At 40.6% G+C, this 22,781-nt stretch overlaps 1 protein-coding gene across 2 annotated transcripts in view; it reads right to left on the bottom strand.

The window, feature by feature from the left end:
• SLC9A7 (solute carrier family 9 member A7) overlaps window positions 1-22,781 on the bottom strand; it is a 126,179-nt gene that overhangs the window by 60,515 nt on the left and 42,883 nt on the right. For both annotated transcript variants that reach the window (XM_050919695.1, XM_050919696.1), the window contains exons 2-5: window positions 5,626-5,825; window positions 4,395-4,472; window positions 3,581-3,657; window positions 1,501-1,613 (exon numbers count right to left, since the gene is read on the bottom strand). In XM_050919695.1, the coding sequence (XP_050775652.1) occupies window positions 1,501-1,613; window positions 3,581-3,657; window positions 4,395-4,472; window positions 5,626-5,825 (468 nt within the window). The remainder of the gene's footprint in view (window positions 1-1,500; window positions 1,614-3,580; window positions 3,658-4,394; window positions 4,473-5,625; window positions 5,826-22,781) is intronic.

The following is a 22,781-nucleotide window of genomic DNA, read 5'->3' as shown; positions in this document are numbered from 1 at the left end:
AACCAAAAAAAACCACATTATACCATTCGTAAGTACCTTGCCCAAAAAATACACTCTATGTTATAAATGGGCAGAGGGATAGCTAAGTGGTTTGAGCATTGGCCTGTTAAACCTAGGGTTGTGAGTTCAGTCCTTGCAGGGGCCATTTAGGGATCTGAGGCAAAAATCTGTCTGGGGATTGGTCCTGTTTTGAGGAAGAGATTGGACTAGATGCCCTCCTGAAGTCCCTTCCAACTCTGATATTCTATGAGATTTGCAAACAGAAGTTGAGAAAGACAAGACTAGTAATTAATTATTCAAAGCAATACTTTCAAACAATAACTTTAGTCTGATATTGAGGAAGAAGGTCCTGGAGACTCACCCCATGTGTATCTTATTTTCACTCATCATATGCCAGTTTCCATATAAAAGGAAGCAGAAGTGAATCCAGCTACCAGCAGTCCATCTCAACTGCTGGCTGCCACTTCCCATTTTCCCAGAAACAGATATTGAATATGTAAAAATGTGTTTTAAAATATAGTTCCTGCTTTGTATTTCAGACAGACAGACACACACACATGCACAACAGTTCTCCAGAGATGTTGGGTTTCCAAAACTTAGACAATTTTATAGGTCTGTAGAACTTTGAAATTTGAAGACACAACTTCAAAAAAAGTTAAACAGTTGGTTATATAAAAAAAAGTGTCCTTATAGTTGAAATACTAAAATATATTAAAATAAAAAAACCTTAAAATTTCAAAACAAATTGTGTCTATTTTATAAAAAGTAATACTACATTTCAAGCAGTGAATCTATAAAGTGATAGCCAGGTTCTCCAGAAAATGAAAAAAGATTACATTCATTCAACTGAATTAAAATTTATATTCATAAAAGGAGCAAAGAATCCTGTGGCACCTTATAGACTAACAGACGTTTTGGAGCATGAGCTTTCGTGGGTGAATACCCACTTCCTCAGATGCATGTAATGGAAATATCCAGGGGCAGGTATATAGATGTGTGCTAGCAAGCAAGCTAGAGATAACGAGGTCAGTTCAATCAGGGAGGATGAGGCCCCGTTCCAGCAGCCGAGGTGTGAAAACCAAGAGAGGAGAAACCGGCCCTGTAACTGGCAAGCCATTCACAGTCCCCGGAAGTGGGTATTCACCCACGAAAGCTCATGCTCCAAAACGTCTGTTAGTCTATAAGGTGCCACAGGATTCTTTGCTGCTTTTACAGATCCAGACTAACACGGCTACCCTCTGATAATTCATAAAAGGAAAACTCTATTAAGGAAAATAACAGCAGAATCAACCAGTACATTTTGTTTCTAAATGTGTCGTCTCGCCAGATACCAGCACAGTCTTTGCCAGATACCAATTGTTCTGATGCCCAATATATACATCATACAGTACAACACAGAGTTACCACTGTAATGTAACTGAAAAGAAAAAAAAATGTTAGAATTGTCAGCTATACATCCTCAATGTGTTATCAATGGAATAATTTCAGTAATTGCAGTACCTGGATCAGTAGCAGATATGACAGCTCCGAAGAGGAGACAGTCTGTATAATAAAATTTATCAGAGAGTTGTCCCACCAACTTCATTAGTTTTACAACACCATACATGAGATTCCTGCAGTAAAAGAGGATAAAGCAGTGTTTATCAAAACAGGGAGGGTGTGGTCTTCTTTGTGAGGCTCTGAAGAGTATAGCAAAGATAAAATCCTCTCATCACTGCTCAGGTAGGACTTGCCACACTAAGGGGGGAGGAGGGAAGGGGATTATCTACACTTGAAATGCTACAGCTTTGGTGTAGGTAGTGTCTACACTGATGGGGGGGTTCTCCCATCGGCCTAGGTCAGTGGTTTTCAAACTTTTTTTTCTGGCGACCAAGCTGAAGAAAACTGTTGATGCCCACAACCCAAGGGAGCTGGGAATGAGGGGTTTGGGGTATGGGAGGGGCTCAGGGTTGGGGCAGAAGGTTGGGGTGCGGGGATGAGGGCTGCAGGGAGGGGGCTCTGAGCTAGGGGTGCAGGCTCTGGGGTGAGGCTGGGGATGAGGGGTTTGGGGTGCAGGAAGGGGCTCAAGGTTTGGGGAAGGTTCAGGGCTGGAGCAGGAGACTGGGGCACGGGCTTACCTCCGGCCATTCCTGAGGGTTGCTAAGGCAGGCTTCCTGCCTGTCCCGGCACCGTGAACTGCACTGTGCCCCGGAAGCAGCCAGCAGCAGGTCCAGCTCCAGCTCCTAGGCCGATGCGCGCAAGCAGCTCTGCACGGCTGCTGCCCGCAGGCACTGCCCCCGCACCCAGCTCCCATTGGCCGCAGCACGCGGAGCCCTGTGTCTCCCCTGCCTAGGAGCTAGACCTGCTGCTGGCCGCTTCCAGGGCGTAGCGAGGTGTTGGAACAGGTAGGAACTAGCCTGCCTTAGCCAGGCAGCACCACCGACGGGACTTTAACGGCTTGGTCGGCAGTGCTGACCAGAGCTGCTGCAACTCAGTGCCTTACATTCCGTGACCCCGTTCTGGGTCGCGACCCGCAGTTTGAAAACCACTGGTCTAGTACTATACCTCCTTGAGAAGCAGTAACTAGGTCGATGGAAGAATTCTTCCGTCAATCTAGCGCTGTCCACACAGGGATTCAGGTCATATTAACGCCTGTCAGGGGTATGGATTTTTCACACCCCTGACTGACGTAATTAAACTGACCTAATTTTCTAGTGATGCCCAGGCCCAAAGTTCAGTATCGAACAGTGAGAGTGGAACTCTAATCTCTCAACAGTTGTTTCCTCATCATCTGAGTCCAGAGCGTGATATGACCCAAAACAGGTCATTTAGCACCCAGGAAGTCAGACATGTAGTCTGTCCTCATTAAAAAACACAATCCAACAATTTCCCCTAATGAATTGTGTAGTACTTAGGGAAGGAACTTTGCACTGTAACAGCTATTAAATTATTTTTATCTCTGCAGTGAAATTCCCTCAAGGTAGTATATGCAATAAAGCAGCTACTGAGTATATATACATTAAAGCTTTTATAAAAGTCCACATGCTGAAAAGATGCAACATTGTTAACAAAATAGGTATTCACAATCAAAACCATTTTGCTTATGTGTCTTATTTTTAAATAGATGAAAGAGGATGCTTCTAAAAGCTGATAGTCAAGATTCTTGGTTAGCAGTTGCTTCTATTCTCTGGATTAAATGTATCTTCATTAGAAATAGAGACCAATTTATGTAGAATCAAGTATTTTTGTAAAGTTTTGTTTTCATAACTAATTAATTGAACCAACAGAACCTTTAATCTCTAGGACTGTAGGGTTGGACAATAACAGTGACCACCACGGAACTGAATTGTTTGGACAAAAACTTCATGGTCTGTTTCTGGAAACTCTGTATGACAGCAAAACCTTATCTGAAGTCAACAAAATTCTAGCATAATTTTAGGGGCTGAATTTTGCCCAAAGGACACTCTAATAAAACCCTAATTGAAAACTTACAGTTACTATTCTAATCATTAGAAAACAGAAGTTTAGGGAAATATGGCATTTATTTCATCAACCTAAAACTAGTACATAAAAGTTGCACAATCTCACAAAACTCACTCACCCAATAATAAAACAAGAGACTGCAGTTCCTAAAAAGGCATAAGCCAGAACAGACCCCAGATTCCTGAAAAAGTGTCTCTGTATGAGAAAAAAAATGATATTATAGCTCAGCTATGTGAAAACTCAGACATCAACAACATGTTAGGACAGCCCTACAGCAATGTAAGGAAAGAGCCTTCTACTCTGGGAGGAAATAATATTTTCAATCTTACTATGTAAATCTTCTGTAATATTTAAACAAATTTAATATAAGTCCCACCTGAATCACATTTAAAACCTTGCGGAGCTTGTTGAGACCCAGCTTTATAACCAGATGCTTGTGTGACTAATGTAACTGAGGGCCAAGAGTTTAAAAGGAAAGTAACTGTAGGTGATGACCCCAAGTCACAAAATGCAGTCCTGAATTCCCATCCTCCAATATTCAGAGGTGTTCAGATCGCAGTTTAGGTTTGGGCCCATCTCTCTAAAAGTAACTCACTGAATGCATACAATGCAGAGGAAAACCAGACAATTCACTGGGATATATTGTTTATCTTACTTATTCAATAGCAATGTTCAGGGGTAAATAATGTAAGACAACACGTAATTAAAACAGCATTCTATATATTTGGTAGTAAAAATAATATACTCTCTCTTAAAACAATCCAACTGTTTAGAAACAATGGATGAGACTTTCTAGCTTTGCAAGAGGCACCACCAAAGAGACACTTGTGCTCAGGACTGCGGCACTAATGGAGACTGTACTCTAGCGGTTAGTGATGCAGCATTAAGCCGAAAGTGTCATGGCTACCTTCTCAGAAAGTACTTACGCTTACCTTCTTCAAGCTGTACCCAGCATGGAAAATAATAGGAGGCAACAGAATGTTGAAGAAAACTTCTGGGTCAAATGTTACCTTTAAAAAAATGTAAAAGCCTATTTAAAAATAAAAAAAAGAACAGAGTACACAGACAGCGTTGCCAATAAAATCCTTACAATTTTACCATTGGAAGTATTTAATGTTAAACAATTTGCTAGGTATTTTCTCTACTACCCATGAAGTAATATTATATACGTGCAAAGGCAAAGAAATGAAGATTTTAATAGAGACCACTGTACGTGGAGAACTTTGGTATAACAATATATTCAGGGTTCTTCTAAAGTTTAACAGTCCCAACTGGCAGCCCCCACCTTAAATGAACCAGAAACACAGAAATTTAGATTCAAAAGGTGCTGTATAAAGCCCCTTATCATGGTATTAACCATGATGTTTCTGCAGAATTCTGGTTCTTATTTGTAGTGCCAACAGTATTTACACCTTTTAAAAATATATCTTTTGCATATAGTTGCCATATAAGTAAGTCACCCAAACCACAGGTGTACACACACACACACACACACACACACACACACACACACACACGCTTTCTTCAGTGGAAGTTGTAAGTGTCAAGTCCCAATGAAAGCCAGCCTAAACTGTTCAAGGCAGCAAAAGAATTTAAAATTAAAGATACACCAGCAATTGTAAAAAGTCACTGATCAGTACTACTAGAAAACTGTTGTGTCTAACTTAGGGTTTGTATGGAAACTCCCAGTTTCAGATATTTTACATTTGATGGAAGGGGGGAGAAATGAAACCAGTTTTTCCTTGAACATAACAGAACTAAAAAAATAGAGAAGAAAAATCAAAGATGCTAAGTGTAGAAAACTCCCTATATTATAGGACTGAGCTGGACTTCAGTAGCAATTAGTGTCTTGACATCGCTCCATAAATGTTAGCTAATTAACAGAAGTGGCTTTGGTTATACTGAGCATCTTGAACTGTTATGAAAAGACACGTGAACACTATGATCCAAAGAAGATACAATTTTGCCAATGAATGCCATACAGAGGACACTTTTGAATTAGTTTAAATAATTTAGTTCTATTACATCTGGAAATACAATACTTAATATCATACCACACACTCAGTTTGGAGGAGAAGAAGGGAAATGTGGGTAAAAAGAGCAGTGTGAAACAGGAAATGACACCTATGCAGCAGTCATTCACAAAATCTCAACTATCCTTACCTTTCGCAACATGTCATTCTGTTCCACATTGTGTATTTTTCCAGGGCTTATTTCTCCTTTAAGGGTGTACTCAAAAAACTTTCCACTGACATTGACCAATAGTGTTGTAAATGGTCGGTTCTCCTGCGAGCAGCTGAATGGCTTGTCATGGCCACTGCTGGAGGGAGAACCATATCTCAAGATCACGCCAACAATGAGTCCTGAAAGATAAAATGTTTTTAAGAGTCTGTAATAACATGACTCTGGCATAAGCGGAGGGTTTCTAGATTCAAGTATCACTCAGTGCACAATATGTGGAAGGGTACCTTGTGGCTACACACATACCATGCACATATTTTGTAGTGACCGACTGTTGTTATTACTGTTTCAAAATTAGCGATACTCAAAGCAGGTCAGGATTAAAGATGTGGTTTCAATTTAACTGAATAGCAACATTAAAAAAGTGAAATTGTTCCTATTTCTTTCTATGCACTCCTCTATCAAGGGGAATTATCATTCTGAATTGTGCTGAAAGCCATATAATTGTAAAATACAGAAAATAAACCATTTTACATTGGCAATATCCCACAGATATACCAATGCTAACAAATACCAGTTTTAAAATACTTCGCAAGTTATTTAATTGAAACATACTGTGGCAAAATAGATATATTTTTCACTTATAGAATAACATGAAAGCATCACTGCTATAATTCTGCAACCAGCATCACAGAGAGAAAGAGGGAGACATTCAGTGCATTGCAAATTTAGCAACCAATCATCCAGACAATATGCACCAGAAGCCTGCTGCACTTCAGCAAGGCCATTTGCTGAAAGGATTTCCATTTCAGTTAAGAACACGTCTCCATCTTTCACAAAGGTGAAAATAAACACAGTAAAATGGTGCATTGCTCCTATGATACGTGGAAGGGAACGTGAAAACTGCTCTAAAGCTTTAGAGGAAGACAAATTACTCAGATAGTCCAAAGAAAACAAAAACTATTACTAGGGAAAGATATATAATAGCACAAAGCAGGAATGATTTGTACCCTCTCAAAATACAGTTTAAGGGAATGCTTATGCAAGGAGGCTGGATAAGCACAGAATGGGATTGTGATAGCAGATAGGGACGGAGCACAATCTATTATGCTCTGAAAGAATGAGATTTTAATCTAGCACTGAGAAGCCATAGGAACGATCTCAGTATGAATTGTAGTCAGCAAAACCAACCTAAAAATATAAAAATCACCACTACTCATGTCACGGGAAAATGAACAACTGCCAAGCCTTTGGTCAGGGTGGTTATTTCTAATATCACTTGTGTCTAGCCACTGTTCAGGTGCCAACTGCAAGGTGAAGATGAAGACAAAATGTATTGATAAAAAGGAGTGCTTTTGTCAGAAGTAGTAAGAAACTGAATGGCAACCTCAGGTCATCTTTGCTCACTGTGGGCCTGATCCTCCCTTTTCCTGCCCCACAGAAGTTTGTTTCCCCTAGACTGCAGCCAACTATAAAAAATAACAGCCAAAGGAAGGATGAGATAACAGAGAAGCTTTTTATTTTTACAGCATCAATCTGTCAAAAGGTCAAAAAGGAAAGAACCTTGTCCTCTTAAATTCATAGTAGAAACGCCAGATTTCATTTAGTAACAGACAGCATATCAGATCACTGGAATAAGTCTCAAATGCCTGCATACACAGAGTCACACATGAATAGCATAGAGCATAGTCAGCCTCACATCCCACTGTTTTCACAATCAACAGAAAGTGCCGGCAACTGAGAAATTGAAAGGCATTCACAGAGGTTGTTAATTGTATTTTCCAGGCTTCTTTTGCCTGGCATCCAGAAAAAAAGAGAAGAATTTATATTGAAAAATTGCTATTGTACAAGCAAAGCAAGCTGGTGTTATGATCTAGCAGCAATTAATTGTTATTGAAAAATCCCAAAGAGTCACAAAAATTCATGAGACTGATTTCTTAATCAACACCAAACATTCAGGCAATTATATTTCACATTTATATTGAACTTTTAATCCCCAATTATCCCAAAGCACTTTACAAACTACACAGGACACAAGAGAAATGTGGGGCGGATGGCTATGGTCAGGCAACATACAGCACCCTATAAAACAGATCAGGCAAGGGAAATTCAGCCAAGCTTAATGGTGAACGTTCTCATAGCTTTACACTGTTCTCTCTCCTCACACTTGTAGAAAACTGTGTGGATGGAATGTTTTGTTTTATTTCATCTTCTGAGAGGATGATTTTCAACACTGATAAATAATTGTTCTAGATCAAGATAGCTGAAATGAACTGCAGCCTCACTTATTGTTTACTAAAATTTAATAGATGCTATTTTATGCAGGTAATGGAAGGAGAGAACCTCCAGCAAAGAAGAGGATTGTGGCTACAGCTAGACTGAGACTTCAGCTTGGAAGACTGTTTGAATTTGATTTTTGTCTGAGATGTGGAAGTGAAGTTTCCCTCTTTTAGCTAGACCTGGAAAGTACCATCATCTGCTTAACTCTCTACACATAGAAGTTGGAAATTCCCCTTGCTATTGCATTAGTCAGTCCTAGTGTAGTGTTGCACATATTCTTATTATAGAATTGGATCCAATCTACTCTTTTCCTGTAATCAAACTAAGGCAGTTCATTTAAAAGTTTTAGGTGAGATCTATTTATAACTAATATGCCTCTTTTAATGATTAAACAAAGTATGTTTAATTTTTATATAAATAAAAAATTCAATGCAATAATTAAAGCAGCCACCTGGAAAATACCCGAAAACATGCATGTATTTTTTCTGTACTAATGTAACACCAATGCTCAGCTGCAGCTGAACAGGGATTCACACAATATAGCCACGTCTGGACCCACCCTCCTCACAGCACTGAGTCTGGCAACAGTAGGCAATATCAGAAACCAAGTTCTCCAAATGTCCACCCCTGCTTAAAAAGTTGCTTTTCATTTCTTATCTCTGGGTTTCCATTACCTGAAGGGTGGGTGGTCAGGAGAAACAACACAGAATGATAGAGGGAGAGTGCAGACAGACGGGGCACAGATTGAGGAGAATGTCATAAATAAGGGCTGGTCTATACTAGAAGCACTACATCAATATAGCAGCACCAATGCAGCTGTGCCGCCAGAGTGCATCTGGTGAAGACGTTCTCTGCTGATGGCGGAGAGCTCTCCTATTGGCATAATAAAACCACCTCTGCGAGAGGCAGTAGCTATGTTGGTGGGAGAAGCTCCATTCACACCAGAGGTTAGATCTGTGTAATTTACGCTGCTTGGGAGGGGACTTATTCTCACCCCACAGCAACATAAATTATACCGAAGTAAGTGGTAGTGTAGACCTTGGCTATATGGAAATGGGCATAAATGAGGAAGAGATGTGGATAGGGCCTCTCCTATCATTTCACAAGATCTACGGCTAGCTGCATCAAAATTACTAGCATAAGTGATTAATCTACTGGGGGTTTAAAAAGACCGGTTAAAAGAGGAGGGGGGGAAATCTGATCTTATCTTGCAAAGAGATATTTAGAAATAGTTTGGACCCAAGACACAGGTTTTGTAAATAAAAACTTACGTTAAATACCTATATACCTGCATCACTGCAAAAAACAGACAACTCCACACAATATGGACAAGGTTATAGTTTATCTTTGAAATGGCAGCCATCAAAGCCCCGAGAGGCAACAAAAGAAGCTAGTAAGGAACATTTTATTCGAATAGTGGGATGCCAGGGAAATTCCATCCCCTTAATTATACAAGAGGTGGAAATCACTAGGCAGAGCTAGGCAGGAACCAGATTTTTTCCATAAGAAATTCTGGTATGTCAAACTTTGTCCAGTTCCAAAATAGAATGAAAAACATTTTTTCCAAATTTCCCATTTAAATGAAATTTTAAAAACCCCACAAAATCCATTTTAGATCAAAATGTTCTGTTTTAGTTTTGCCATATCAAAATGTTTGAGATATAAAATTTCAAAATGAAAAGTTGTTTTAAAACAAAAATATCCAGATGTTTAACTTTGGAAAATATTGAAACAAAATGTTTCAACCGCATCAAAGTGTTTGTCTCCTGCTCCCTTCCTCCCACAAAGACAAAATTTTGTCAAAATCAACACATTTGTGTGACACATTTTGTTTACAAAAAAATGGGCATTTTTGTTAGAAAATGTCTGGCCTGCTCTAAAAGGTACAAGTGCTTTGCTGTATCAGTTCAGAAGATGGATGGGCTTGTTACCAAAGCACAGAACTGGGCTCTATTCTAGGCTCTGCCACACAGTTTTAATATGATCTTGGGAAAGTTATTTAACTCTTAGTACATCTGTGAAGTAGACGTATTTTACCAATCAGGAAAGTGAGGAGCAGAAAGGATGAATTTATTAACACTTATCCAGAATTCTGAGATCCTCTGGTGGAAAATGTAGAAGTATTTTATTTTCTGCCACGTATTCAACCTTCTACATGCCCCGGTCTGGCTTAGAGACCTTTGTGTTGCTTTCACATCTCCCTTCAGAGTTGATTTATTTGTCATATGTCTGAAAAGATGCCACATGCCATTAAGTTCACTTGCTTGTGATAGGGCTGCATGCATACAAAACTTTAGAGATACTTACTTTTAGGTAGACTGATCATTTTGATTTACAACCTCAGAAAGGCTGGATTTGCAAGCCCCGCGCTGAAATTTATACAGCGCAAGGAATACAAATTCATCTTTTAGACAATATATGGCTTAACCCAATTCCAGAAGAAGTGTGACAGAAAAAGAAGCCAGATTTAGCATTGCTTGATGGACAAGTTGAGTAATCCTGGTTTACTTCAGCATTAATTGCTGGCATGTTATCACTAAGCATAAATCCACTAGAGCTTTGATTCCAGTACTCTGTTAGATAAAGCCTTAAGAATTCTAAAAATAAAAAAGAAAGTCTATGTAGCAAATTGCAGAATATGTAGTGATTCTGTTTCCTCATTATGAGGACTCTTTGGTGGAGAGTTAATTAAGAACCAGAATCAATACAGAAAATACTTGTCTGGAGGTCTTTAGGAGGAGATTTTACCTCATAAAAAGAACCAGGAGCCTCTAGGCTAGGGTCTCAAGTACAGCATTGAATTTTTGGCTATGTTTACACCGCACAATTCACTCAGGTGATTGGCACCCAGGTCACCCGAGCTTGGGGTGTGAGCAAAGCCCTGCCCACATTATTCTCATTCACTCATACATGTTTGGGGACCAATCCTTTGTGCTAAAATGCTCAGGAGAACTGTTTGTTCTTCAAGGGATGGGTGGGAGGGAGAAATTGTGGAAAGGCACTGGAGGACTACCAGCACTCGAGTAATTTAGCCTGCATTCTCACTGCAGAGTGGGTGGATTCCAGCCTGAGTTCAAGCTGAGCCCAGCAGAGTAAACCTAGCCCAGGCTTAAAGCACCTCCACAGCTGGGTCAGAAGGTATTCTGTGTGGATGGTAAGAGGATTTGGGTTGAAACCACGTAAGTGCCTGAGTTAATTGTGCAGTATAGACCTAGCCTTCCAGTGCTCCTAACCTCAGGGGTCAAATAAGGAACCATTGCAAGAGGAATATCTTCTGTAAAACTGCTGGAAAGAAGCTAAAACATTTCTTGTATTGAACTCAGGGGAAAATGGTTTGACCCAAGACTCTGAAAAGACTAACTGGCCAGAGGGCATGTTTGTGTTACCAGACACAGCAAAATGAGGTCTTGCCCATACTACACTGTTAAGTCAACATAAGGCAGCTTATATCAATCTAAGTATGGAGGCGTACATACTGCAATGCCGGTCCTGCTGATTTAAGTCTGCTGCTACACCAATATATCAAAACCACCTCGACGAGAGGTGTAGAGCTTATGGTAACAAAGTTAGAGCAATGCAGTGTCAGTGTGGACACTGCATTGCTTATGTCACCCTAAGTGGCCTCCAGGAAGTGTCCCACAATGCCCATTGTGACTGCTCTGGTCACCAGTTTGAACTCTGTTGCCCTACAGCCAGGCATGTGTTCCTCCCCCTTTACAGTCCCAGGAATTTTTGAAATTCCTCTTCCTGTTTGCTCAGCATGGAGAGCTCCCCGCTCACCTACAAACGGTGATTCCTATACATATACAGTGGCAATTGGTGCATTTGCATTATAAAATTAATGTAAACACAGCAATCATTACTACAGCAGAAGAAAACAAACAATGCCTGGGACAGACATTACTGGAGCTTGTTGTCAAAATGCTCCTTCAGAGCCTCCCTGGTTTGAATAGCGCCCCCATTGCCCTTCAACAACCCTAGTATCTGGCTGCTCAAAAGCAACAGGCCAGCCAATCCACCTCAATGTTCCACCCTTGCGGAAACATCTCTCCCTTAGTTTCACAAATGTTATGCAGAGCACAGAAGGCTGCTCTTATCATGAAAATATTTTCTTCACTGAGGTCTAACCTGCCAAAAAGGCAGTGCCAGTGACCCTTTAATCAGCCATTTGTCCTTATTGAATTTCATCCTATTTTTACTTCAGGCCATTTCTCCAGTTTGTCCAGATCATTTTGAATTTTAATCCTATCCTCCAAAGCGCTTGCAACTCCTCCCAGCTTGGTACCATCAGCAAACTTTATAAGTGTACTCTGTATGTCATTATCTAAATGACTGATGAAGATATTGAGGAGAACCGGACCCAGAACTGATCCCTGCGGGACCCCACTCATTATGCCCTTCCATATGACTGTGAACCACTGATAACTACTCTCTGGGAACGGTTTTCCAACCAGTTTTGTGCCCACCTTATAGTGGCTCCATCTAGGTTGCATTTCCCAAATTTGTTTATGAGAAGGTCATGCAAGGCAGTATCAAAAGCTTTACTAAAGTCAATATATACCATGTCTACTGCTAGAAAGCTATCAGGTTGGTTTGACATGATTTGTTCTTGACAAATCCATACTGACTGTTACTTATCACCTTATCTTCTAGATGTTTGCAAACTGATTGCTTAATTATTTGCTCCATTATCTTTCTGGGTACAGAAGTTAAGCTGAGTGGTCTGTAATTCCCTGGGCTGTCCTTATTTCCCTTTTTATAGATGGGCACTATATTTGCCCTTTTCCAGTCTTCTGGAAACTCTCCCATCTTCTGTGACTTTTCAAAGATAAATCGCTAATATCTCAGATATTTCCTCAGTCAGCTCCTTGAGTATTCTAGGATGCATTTCATCAGCCCTGGTGACTTGAAGACATCTAACTTGTCCAAGTAACTTTTAACATGCTCTTTCCCTATTTTAGCCTCTTCTGATCCTACCTCATTTTCACTAGCATTCACTACATTAGATGTCCAATCATCTCCAACCTTCTTGGTGAAAACCGAAACAAGTCATTAAGTACCTCTGCCATTTCTGTTATTATCCCCCCCGCCCCTTCTTTCAGTAACGGACTTACCCTGTCCTTGGTCTTCCTCTTGCTTATAATTTATTTGTAGAATGTTTTCTTGTTACCCTTTATGTCTCTAGCTAGTTTGATCTCCTTTTGTGCCTTGCCCTTTTTAATTCTGTCCCTACATACTTGTGTTATTTGTTTATATTCATCCTTTGTAATTTGATCTAGTTTCCACTTTCTGTAGGGCTCTTGTTTGTAGATCATTGAAGATCTCCTGGTTAAGCCAGGGTGATCTCTTGCCATACTTATTTTTCCTACGCAGTGATAAAATGATAACTTATAATTATAAGAGTCAAACCTAATTTCTGAAAAAAAGTTTTAGAATTTACTAGGTGCAAGATGCTTTCCAGACTTCCAGTGTAGCAATGTTCAACTTAATTCTCTGATAGCTTTAACACTGGCTCCTCACTAAGGCTACAATTTTTTCATGGAGGTCACCGAATCTCTGACTTTCAAAGATGTCTGTGATTTCAACAGCTCCCCGGTTGCCAGGACAGGGGTAGGGGATCCCTGGCAGTTCCCCGTCTGTGGGGAGGGAGATCCATGCAGCTCCCCGGCCCCACAGGGGACAGGGTGACCCTGGAGCTCTGAGTCCCCATAAATGGCAGAGGCCCAGGAGCTCCCAGCCACCCCGCAGCTGCCCCAGCCCCTTCCCATTTTATCATGGATATTTTTCGTAAAAGTCATGGACAGGTCAAGGGCTTCTGTGAATTTCTCTTTACTGCCCGTGACCATTGTGTGACTTTCACTAAAAATATCCATGACAAAAATCTTAGCCTTATTCCTCACACACAGAAACATACAACTGAAAATTAGAACAAAAAGGCACCTCAACATTGTACGCACAAGATACCAATAGGAGACTGAGAAGTGCAACTGTATCACATCTTTCTTTACAAACATTTTCTGAGGAAGAGGTCTTTGGCCCAGTACAAATCTTTGCAAAACAACAACAAAAATTAACGTGCACTTTGAACAGTCTGCACATGTCATTCAATCTAGATAATACTATGCAGTAAACCTTTGGTATATGTGTAAAGTAAGTGCCAGAAAATATTAATGATAAAGTAAAGTTTGTTGAAATTATAACATACTTTCCTCCCGTTTCTTCACACACACTTTGAAAGGCATTCCCTACAGTCCACCATAAGCTCTTAAATTACTTTTGTTCTCTTCATTAGACAGCAGGGATGAGGCACAAGAGAGTTAAGACTTCAAAAATGAAGAGAGTGTGAAAATAAGGAATAAAACTTTAAAATGATAACTGGGATGTTTCTGAACTGTGAGTCATATTAACGGTTGCAAAGGATTAGCTATTAAAGAAATACCTGCAAGTCAGCAGGACTGGACAAGCTACAGCAAAGAGCTTGACAAGAAATGAGGAAGAAAACTGCTGTAAAGATAGTAATCATTTCTGATAAGTCTTCAGGAACAGGTGAGGTGTGACGCAACTGAAAAAAGGCAAATACAGCGCCAGTCTTTAAAACCTGAGACTCAGACTTATACCCAGCTGTACTGTAATAACCACATAACTGCATTTAAGAAATAAGAGGATCTGTGTCAACACTTGAAGGAATCCGGCGTGCAGTAATTAGATTTAATAGGTTTATAAGATATACCAGACAAGCCAGCACAAATTTTAAATTTGGGGACATCCAGGAGGTTATGCCACACCATCTCCTTCCCATCTCTTCTAGCCAATGCTTAATGAAAGAAAATAAGATTGAGCATACCAAGACTTTCTGTTTTGCAGGATCTAGGAAGTATCTCTTCATCATTCAAATACTGACCCAGAGAATTTTTATTTTTTTAAGACGTTACAGATTAGGGGGACTAAGGGAACACAGTGGACAAAAATTATCTTGATTTCCACAGGACTTTTGAAGCAATTTTATAAAAAACTTGAGAAGTTAAAAAGATATCCCAAGACTATAAACAGTACAGTACAAAATATATCCTGACTTACCATTGTATGTCTTATAGTATTCTATATAGGCAGTATAATATTTTCCATTTTATATGACATATGAACTATTGTGTACAGTAGATTAGTTACATACTACAATGTAGTTTCAAAGATGCTTGAAAGATACAAGCAGAAAGTAGTCAAAAAGAGTGCATTTTCATTCGGACCAATAGAAAAATGGTGGGTGAAAGAGTGTGATCAAACACCCAGCAAAAAATCAGCCCTGGAATTTGCACTTTTTATTTTAATAGTCAGCAATCTGGAGAACATTGTTCGTTCCAGCATGACTGGACTACCGAAGTTATAAAGCATCAGAAAAAAAACCATTAAAAACACCAGAAAAGGATCAAAATTGCATACCCATTATGGCAAATGTAGAGAGATGAAAAGATAAAGGGATGCTAGCCACCAAAGTATAGTAATATCTATGGAGTCAAAATGATTGCCGGTAGTTATAGAACTGGACTCTGCTATTAAGAAAAAGAAGTAAAGCAGAATATATAGATATATATATATGCTACAGCGCATATTACAAACTGGGGTTTGTGTAGCATAGGGGTACGAGACCTCTCGTCAGGGTGTACATAAGAAAAATCCTGTAATGGCAGACAGCATGTGTCATGGTACAATTCCCCACTCTGAACCTTAGCGTCCAAAAGATGGGGTACCAGCATGAATTCCTCTAAGCTTAATCACCAGCTTAGAACCTGTAGCGCTGCCACCAACCAGGAATTCCAGTGCCTGGTACACTCTGGTCCCCCCAAAACCTTGCCCGGGGACCCCCAAGACCCAGACCCTCTGGATCTTAACACAAGGAAAGTAAACCCTTTCCCCCACCGTTGCCTCTCCCAGGCTTCCCCTCCCTGGGTTACCCTGGAAGATCACTGTGATTCAAACTTCTTGAATCTTAAAACAGAGAGGAAAATCCACCTTCCCCCCTCCTTCTCTTTCCCCCTCCCAGACTCTCCCTGAGAGAAAGTAATCCTGGCACAGAGAGAAATCAGCCTCTCTCTCCCCCTTCCCTCCTTTCTCCCCACCAATTCCCTGGTGAATCCAGACCCAGTCCCCTGGGGTCTCACCAGAATAAAAAAACAATCAGGTTCTTAAACAAGAAAAGCTTTTAATTAAAGAAAGAAAAAACAGTAAAAATTATCTTTGTAAATTTAAAAAAAATGGAATAGGTACAGGGTCTTTCAGCTATAGACACTGGGAATACCCTCCCAGTCTAAGTACAAATTAGAATCTTTTCAGCAAAATACAAATTTGAACTCCTTCCAGCCAAATACACATTTGCAAATAAAGAAAACAAACATAAGCCTAACTCACCTTATCATCTAGTACTTACTATTTTGAATCTATAAGAACCTGTATCAGGGAGATTGGAGAGAAACCTGGTTGCAGGTCTGATCCCTCTGAGCCCCCAGAGTGAACAACAACCAAAACTAACAGCACACACAAAAACTTCCCTCCCTCAAGATTTGAAAGTATCCTGTCCCCTTATTGGTCCTCTGGTCAGGTGACAGCCAGGCTTACTGATCTTGTTAACCCTTTCCAGGCAAAGAGATATGAAGCACTTCTGTTCTATTAACTCTTAGCTGTTTATGACAGCATGTTTTACTTAGTACAGTGGTTTTCAAACCAGCGGGCGTGGAGGAACGCTCAGAGAGGTGTGAACTGAGCCCCCCATTGGAGTTACTATTTTTGCTTGCACCCCACCACAGCCCACGCTTGCTGGACGGCCCACTGAGGTGAATCAGGGGTTGCAGGTGGCGCTCCCTCCCTGAGCCCTGCTGTACAGGGGCTGGCCTGAGCCACCGGGTGTTGTCACCACCCCCCCGAATGTTCCTCTGCGCCCCCCTACAGGGGGTGTACCCTACAGTTTGAAAACCTCCAGAAGCTCTTGCTAAATGGATGGTAGAAATCGGGGGGGCGGCAGAGGGGGCTGGGGAAGTTACCCTTCATGCACCAGCTGCGTGTCACCTATTCAGATTGGGGAACTCAGTAGACTGCATTATTTGGAAAGGGGTACGCAGCCTAAAGAGTTTGAAAACCACTGCTATAGAATATAGGAAGTTGAAGACTTACAATACAAGAGACAACTGCCATCCCATACTGTGTACATGTGGTGTACTGGTACAAGCAAGGAACTGTGAGTCAGGGCTCCTGAACTGGTCACTTCTGACTCACCAGAAGAACCTGGACAAACAACCTCACTTAAAGAGACACCGTCAACTTACAGGGGGCAGAGAAAGTGGGAAAATCAGAATGTTTGGTCAGAAAACATTTCTATTTATTTTTGTTACAAGTAACATCCAAGATTTCTGTAAGTGAAATACATTTGAGAAATACCTACTTTTTCTGTTTGCATACTTCGTAAAGCAGTTTGTGTTTACTCAATGGTTCCCCTGTATAGCAAATTCTCCCTGTTCACAAGAATCCTCCACACAGGAAAAGGGTAAGCAAAAATAGGAATGGGATTCTGAAGACAATGTTTAGCAGTAAGATCAGGGGCAAAGGTAGTACCTGAAACTACTTTTAACTGGCTTTCTGAAGTTTACTAAGTTTGAAGTTGACAGTGTCACTTTAACCTCTGTATTGGTTTACCCATTTGAAGAAGAATGGTTGTCACGATTAATGATCATGAGTAGGAACTAAGGAATCTGGGTTCTAATTTCAGCTCTGCCACACAGACTTCCTGTGTAATCTTAGGCGAATCTACCTCAGTTTTCCCACTGGTAAAATGGAGATAATACTTCACTTTTAAAGCACTCAGATCCTGGGACAAAAGGTGGTATTGGACCAACTCCTTCTACCTTTATTAGTTCTCATTAAAATTCATGCAAGTTTTTGTATGAATGAGGAATGCAGGATTTGGCCCAGTTAGTCTCTCCCATCTAAGAGGAGGGAATAATGCTATTTCACCCAACCTTAGCACAACCACACTTTGAATATTGTTCTTTTTAGGGCCACCCTCAGTATGGTCTAGCTTTTCAAAGACTAACATTAGATAGTAGCAAAATCTGGAGAATGTGACAGAAGTTTATTTAGCACAGAGGAGAAACAGAGTCAAAAAGAGGAAGGTTCAATAGGGTAACCATGTACAACAAATCTGGAGAGGGATTAATAAGATAGGACAGAGCCCTTTTCTTCCAAGAGTGAGCAAAATGGCCAAACTATAGAATAAAGAATGTTACAGATTGTGAACATTTGGCACATATCAACCATGGAAATAGCTAAATACACCACATTTATATAACTCTGGAGACCATTATCTCTGGGAGGGGAGGAGGGAGAGTTTGGTACTGTACATTTAAATTTCTGGAGACTGCTTTCTGCACATACAGGTAGCCATTTTGTGGAGGAGACATACACATTTTAGTTTAAGAGAACAGCCAAACACAGAAAAACAAATCTTAAACAAACAAGGTAATCCTTCCTAAAACTCTAGTAGCTCTCTGTACTATAGGAAAACATTACAGATACCTGCATGGGACACAGTCAAAAATAAAGATCCCTGTGGGATTAGTGCAAAAAAGAACCTGCTGAACCTACTAGTTTTGAAAAGTCTCCCATGGGCCAGCCACTCCATTATTTATTATTGTGAGATAATTTTACATTTAGAAGAATTTCCTACTAGCAGGTTTTGACAGTTTATTGGCTCCAGTTGAGAACATGTAAGCCACACCTTGGAAAGTAATTAGAAAATTAAAGTCAGAATCTGGTAATGTTTTATCTGACAACTATGCTTTTCCTCCAGCCATTCCCATACACAAGAGTAGGTCCAAAAAATAAATATGCCATGTTTAAGATCTGACTGAAAAGTAATAATCAACCAAGTGGAAGTAGTCAAAACTGTAACCGCTTACAAAAAATATTTGATGACACTAACCTTTTACACAAACCCAAAGCTTTACAACACAAAATCACTCTGCTAAAAATAAGCTGGTTCCCTTGCTCCCAATTAAATACTGAATTCAGCAATTGTGAAGTTTTATCCCTTCAGTATGCAAGTCTCTTCCTTCGTTCTGAATGTAATGAGAGGTCACTCAAGGGGGATGATTCAGTAGAATTCTTAGGCTTGGGTTTCAGCCCTTTTCTGCTAAATTTATCAGCTCTATTTGGCACATAATAGAAATAAAATAGCAGATCCAAATGATCATTCAGCGTTTGTTCCAAGAAAAGCTATTGACATTCTTAAGTGCTTTACTAACTAGCTGGATTATGTGGCAGTGAGGGTGGATTCAGAAGTTGGGACACGAGTTTAGGTTTCCATGCTCCCAGCTGGAAGGTATTATCAGAAGCAGCATTAACCTTATTTCCTTGCTTTGGTTATTTATGTGTGACAATTAGTGTATCAGAAACACATGTGTTACTGTTCTTTAACTCAAGGAAACAGCAATATCATTCCATTCATTTGAATGGATCAGTATTATAACGTTATGAAATTCTGGTCTGCTTATGAAAACAAGCTAAGCCTTGTGTCATGAACAGTAATACTCTGCAGTTCTCTGTTGCTCCTTTGACCAGAGAAACTCAAAGCTCTTGACAAAGAACTCACTCCTCTTGTTCTTAATTTGAAAGATCAGTATATCATGTTACTATTTTGAGTTTACAAAACATGAAATGCATTAGTTCATTTAGGATTTCAGTCTAACGCCTCACAAAAGATTTAAGAACTAAAATTAATGTTTTGCTTGCTACTCAAGTCCAGGGCAATATAATTACAATAGATAAATCGCACCCAGCTGAAAATATCTTTCAAGTTTCAGACTTCATAATACATCAGGAGTTTCATTATTATTTGTACTAGAGAAGTGCTTTAGGTTCCAGCTGAGATCAGTGCCCCATTAAACAAGCTACTGTAAAGATTCATGTTTAGAAATAATCCCTGCCCTAAAGATCTTACAATCTTTGGCCCAATTCTCGATTTTGATTCATGCAATCACAAAACAGAATTGGGATCCAAACGGACAAGAGACATAGACAGGAAGTAGTATCTCCATTTCACAGAAGGGAAACGGAGGCACCGAGAGATTAAGTGACTTGCCCCAGATAATCTAGAGAGAGGTTGGCAACCTTTTAGAAGTGCTGTGCCAAGTCTTCATTTATTCACTCTAATTTAAGGTCTCCCGTGCCAGTAATACATTTTAACGTTTTTAGAAGGGCTCTTTCTACAAGTCTATAATATATAACTAAAAACTATTGTTGTATGTAAAGTAAATAAGGTTTTTAAAATATTTAAGAAGCTTCATTTAATTTTAAATTAAAATGCAGAGCCCCCTGGACCAGTGGCCAGGACCCAGACAGTGAGAGTGCCTTCGACACACGCACCATAGGTTGCTTACCCCTGATCTAGGATGTCTGTGAAAGAGATCTGTGAACTGAGCCCAGATCTCCTAAATCCCAGTCCTGTACCTTAACCAGAAGACCGTTCTTGGAAACTGCGTTATATAATAGAAAGCGCCAATCCTTCATTACTCATACTGTTCTAGAGATAATATATATTATATACTTAATCATATCTAATCAGCTAAGGTGTATGCTATTGAGTGAACATCACTAGTTTTTATGTACCAGCATCAGAGAGGTTTGATTGCAAGTACTTTGGAAGCAGAATTGATTGCTCTTGTGATGCTTTTCAAGGCTAAAATTAGTCTCCTCTACTTCCCCAAAGTTAAAGACCACATTGGTTTACAATAAAAGTTTTGCAGGTTGAAATTGCTTCCCATAATAGATAAATATAAACTTAAAAAACTTTTAAAGCTATTTTATACTACACTCATATTCTATTTCATAAGGTGCCACAGGATTCTTTGCTGCTTTTACAGATCCAGACTAACACGGCTACCCCTCTGATACTCATACTACACCGTTACTTTAGATTTCAAAAAGACCTAGCTATTGAGTTCTACAATTCTGAGGAGATATTTAAAAATTATGTGATCAATGAAATAGAATTAAGACCCACTTATGGAGGTTTGGTTTTTTTTTTTTAATATAAAAACCACATAAGAAGTCTCTGCAGTCTGATGAACTAAGTTATTCCTTCTGATAGATCAAGCCCTATGCATGGAAGGACTGTGACGTGTGGGTCACAGCAGAAAGCATGCCTCCCAGTCCGAGTAGACGGACATGCACTAGCTCCACTTGAGCTGGTGCACTAAAAATAGCAGTGCAGACATTGCAGCACTTGGTCTGGCCACCAAAGCTCAGAAGAATCCAAGCCCCTGGGTCCAACCCTGGGTGTGTAGCCCAAGCTGCTGCCCAAGCCATAATGTCCACACTGCTAATTTTAGTACACTAGCTTCAACGGCGCTGGAGCCTGTCTACTCAGAACAGGAGTGGACAAACTACGGCCCGGGGGACGTATCCGTCCCTCAAGATGTTTTCATCCGGCCCTTGAGCTCCCACCAGGGTGCGGTGTCCGGGGCTTGCCCCCCTCCGCACGGCTCCCGGAAGCAGCAGCATGCTCCCTATCCAGCTCCTGTTAATATGGGCAGCCAGGGGGTTCCACACACTGCCCCGTCCCAAGTGCTGCCCCACGCTCCCACTGGATGGGAACCATGTCCAATGGGAGCTGCCGGGATGGTGCCTATGGAGGTGGGAGCACACAGAGCCACCTGGCTGCACCTCCACATAGGAACCGGAAGGAGGACATAACGCTGCTTCTAGGAGCTGCTTGAGGTAAGCATCACCCAGAGCCTGTACCCCTAACCCCCTCCCATGCTTCACCCCCACCCCACCTCGATCCCCCTCCCGCCCTCCAAACCCTTCAGTCCCAATCCAGAGCACCCTCCTGAACCCCCAAACCCTCATCCCCGACCCCACCCCAGAGTTCACACCCCCAGCCAGAGCCCTCACCCCCACCGCACTCCGACCCCCTGCCCCAGCCTGGAGTCCCCTCCCACACCCTGAACTCCTCATTTCTGGCCCCACCCCAAAGCCCACAAACCCAGCTAGAGCCCTCACCCCCTCCCATACCCCAACCCCCAATTTTGTGAGCATTCATGGCCCACCATACAATTTCCATACCCAGATGTGGCCCTCGGGCCAAAAGGTTTCCCCATCCCTGACCCAGAGGCTCCCAGCTGCAGGGTATACCTATCCTAATCTTCTGCAGAATAAGCACAGCCTATCTGCTTGTTCATTTCAACTTTACTGATCAATTTACAATTTCAAGGCTATCTTCACAAGGAAAAGAGTTATACAGACTTTTAAAAAAAAAAAAAAAAAAGAAGCTGAGATTCTCCTTCACAAGATGCCAACAGTACTTCTGTTACCAAAGGGCTTGCATGGCCACCCTTCAATTTAACATAAGTAGGAAAGGTGGGAGGGAGGAAGGTGGAGGGAGAATTAAGCAGGATTGCGAATTGGGTGGAGTCTTGGGGAGATTACTGGGTAATACCTTTGTCAAGACCGGACAATTTTGTAATTTTTCCTTACTTATTTTTCCACCTTTTTATATGTACTACAAGCTCCAGGTTGGGATACTTCAGTAAGGAGGAAAATAAAAGGTTCCTTAAAAAAAAAAAAAAAAAAGGCAAGGCATATCCTTTAAGAATCTGAGGGACCCAATTTGGTTTTCTCATAGCAAGCTTCACGGTAATATTATGTGGCCCCTCAGATATTAGCAAGAGAAAAGTTTACTTTAAAAGAAATAGAAATGATTTAAGATTTTTTCTTTCACTTTTTCAAAACATAAGCCATAAAACTTCAATAAAAGGCTTCACAGTAACAACAGTAGCGTAATACCTGAATGTTAGCCTGAAATTAAACAAACT

The sequence above is a fragment of the Gopherus flavomarginatus genome, chromosome 1 (genome assembly GCF_025201925.1).
Source record: "Gopherus flavomarginatus isolate rGopFla2 chromosome 1, rGopFla2.mat.asm, whole genome shotgun sequence".
Lineage (NCBI taxonomy): Eukaryota > Metazoa > Chordata > Testudines > Testudinidae > Gopherus > Gopherus flavomarginatus.
This window is presented reverse-complemented; position numbering and strand designations above follow the sequence as displayed.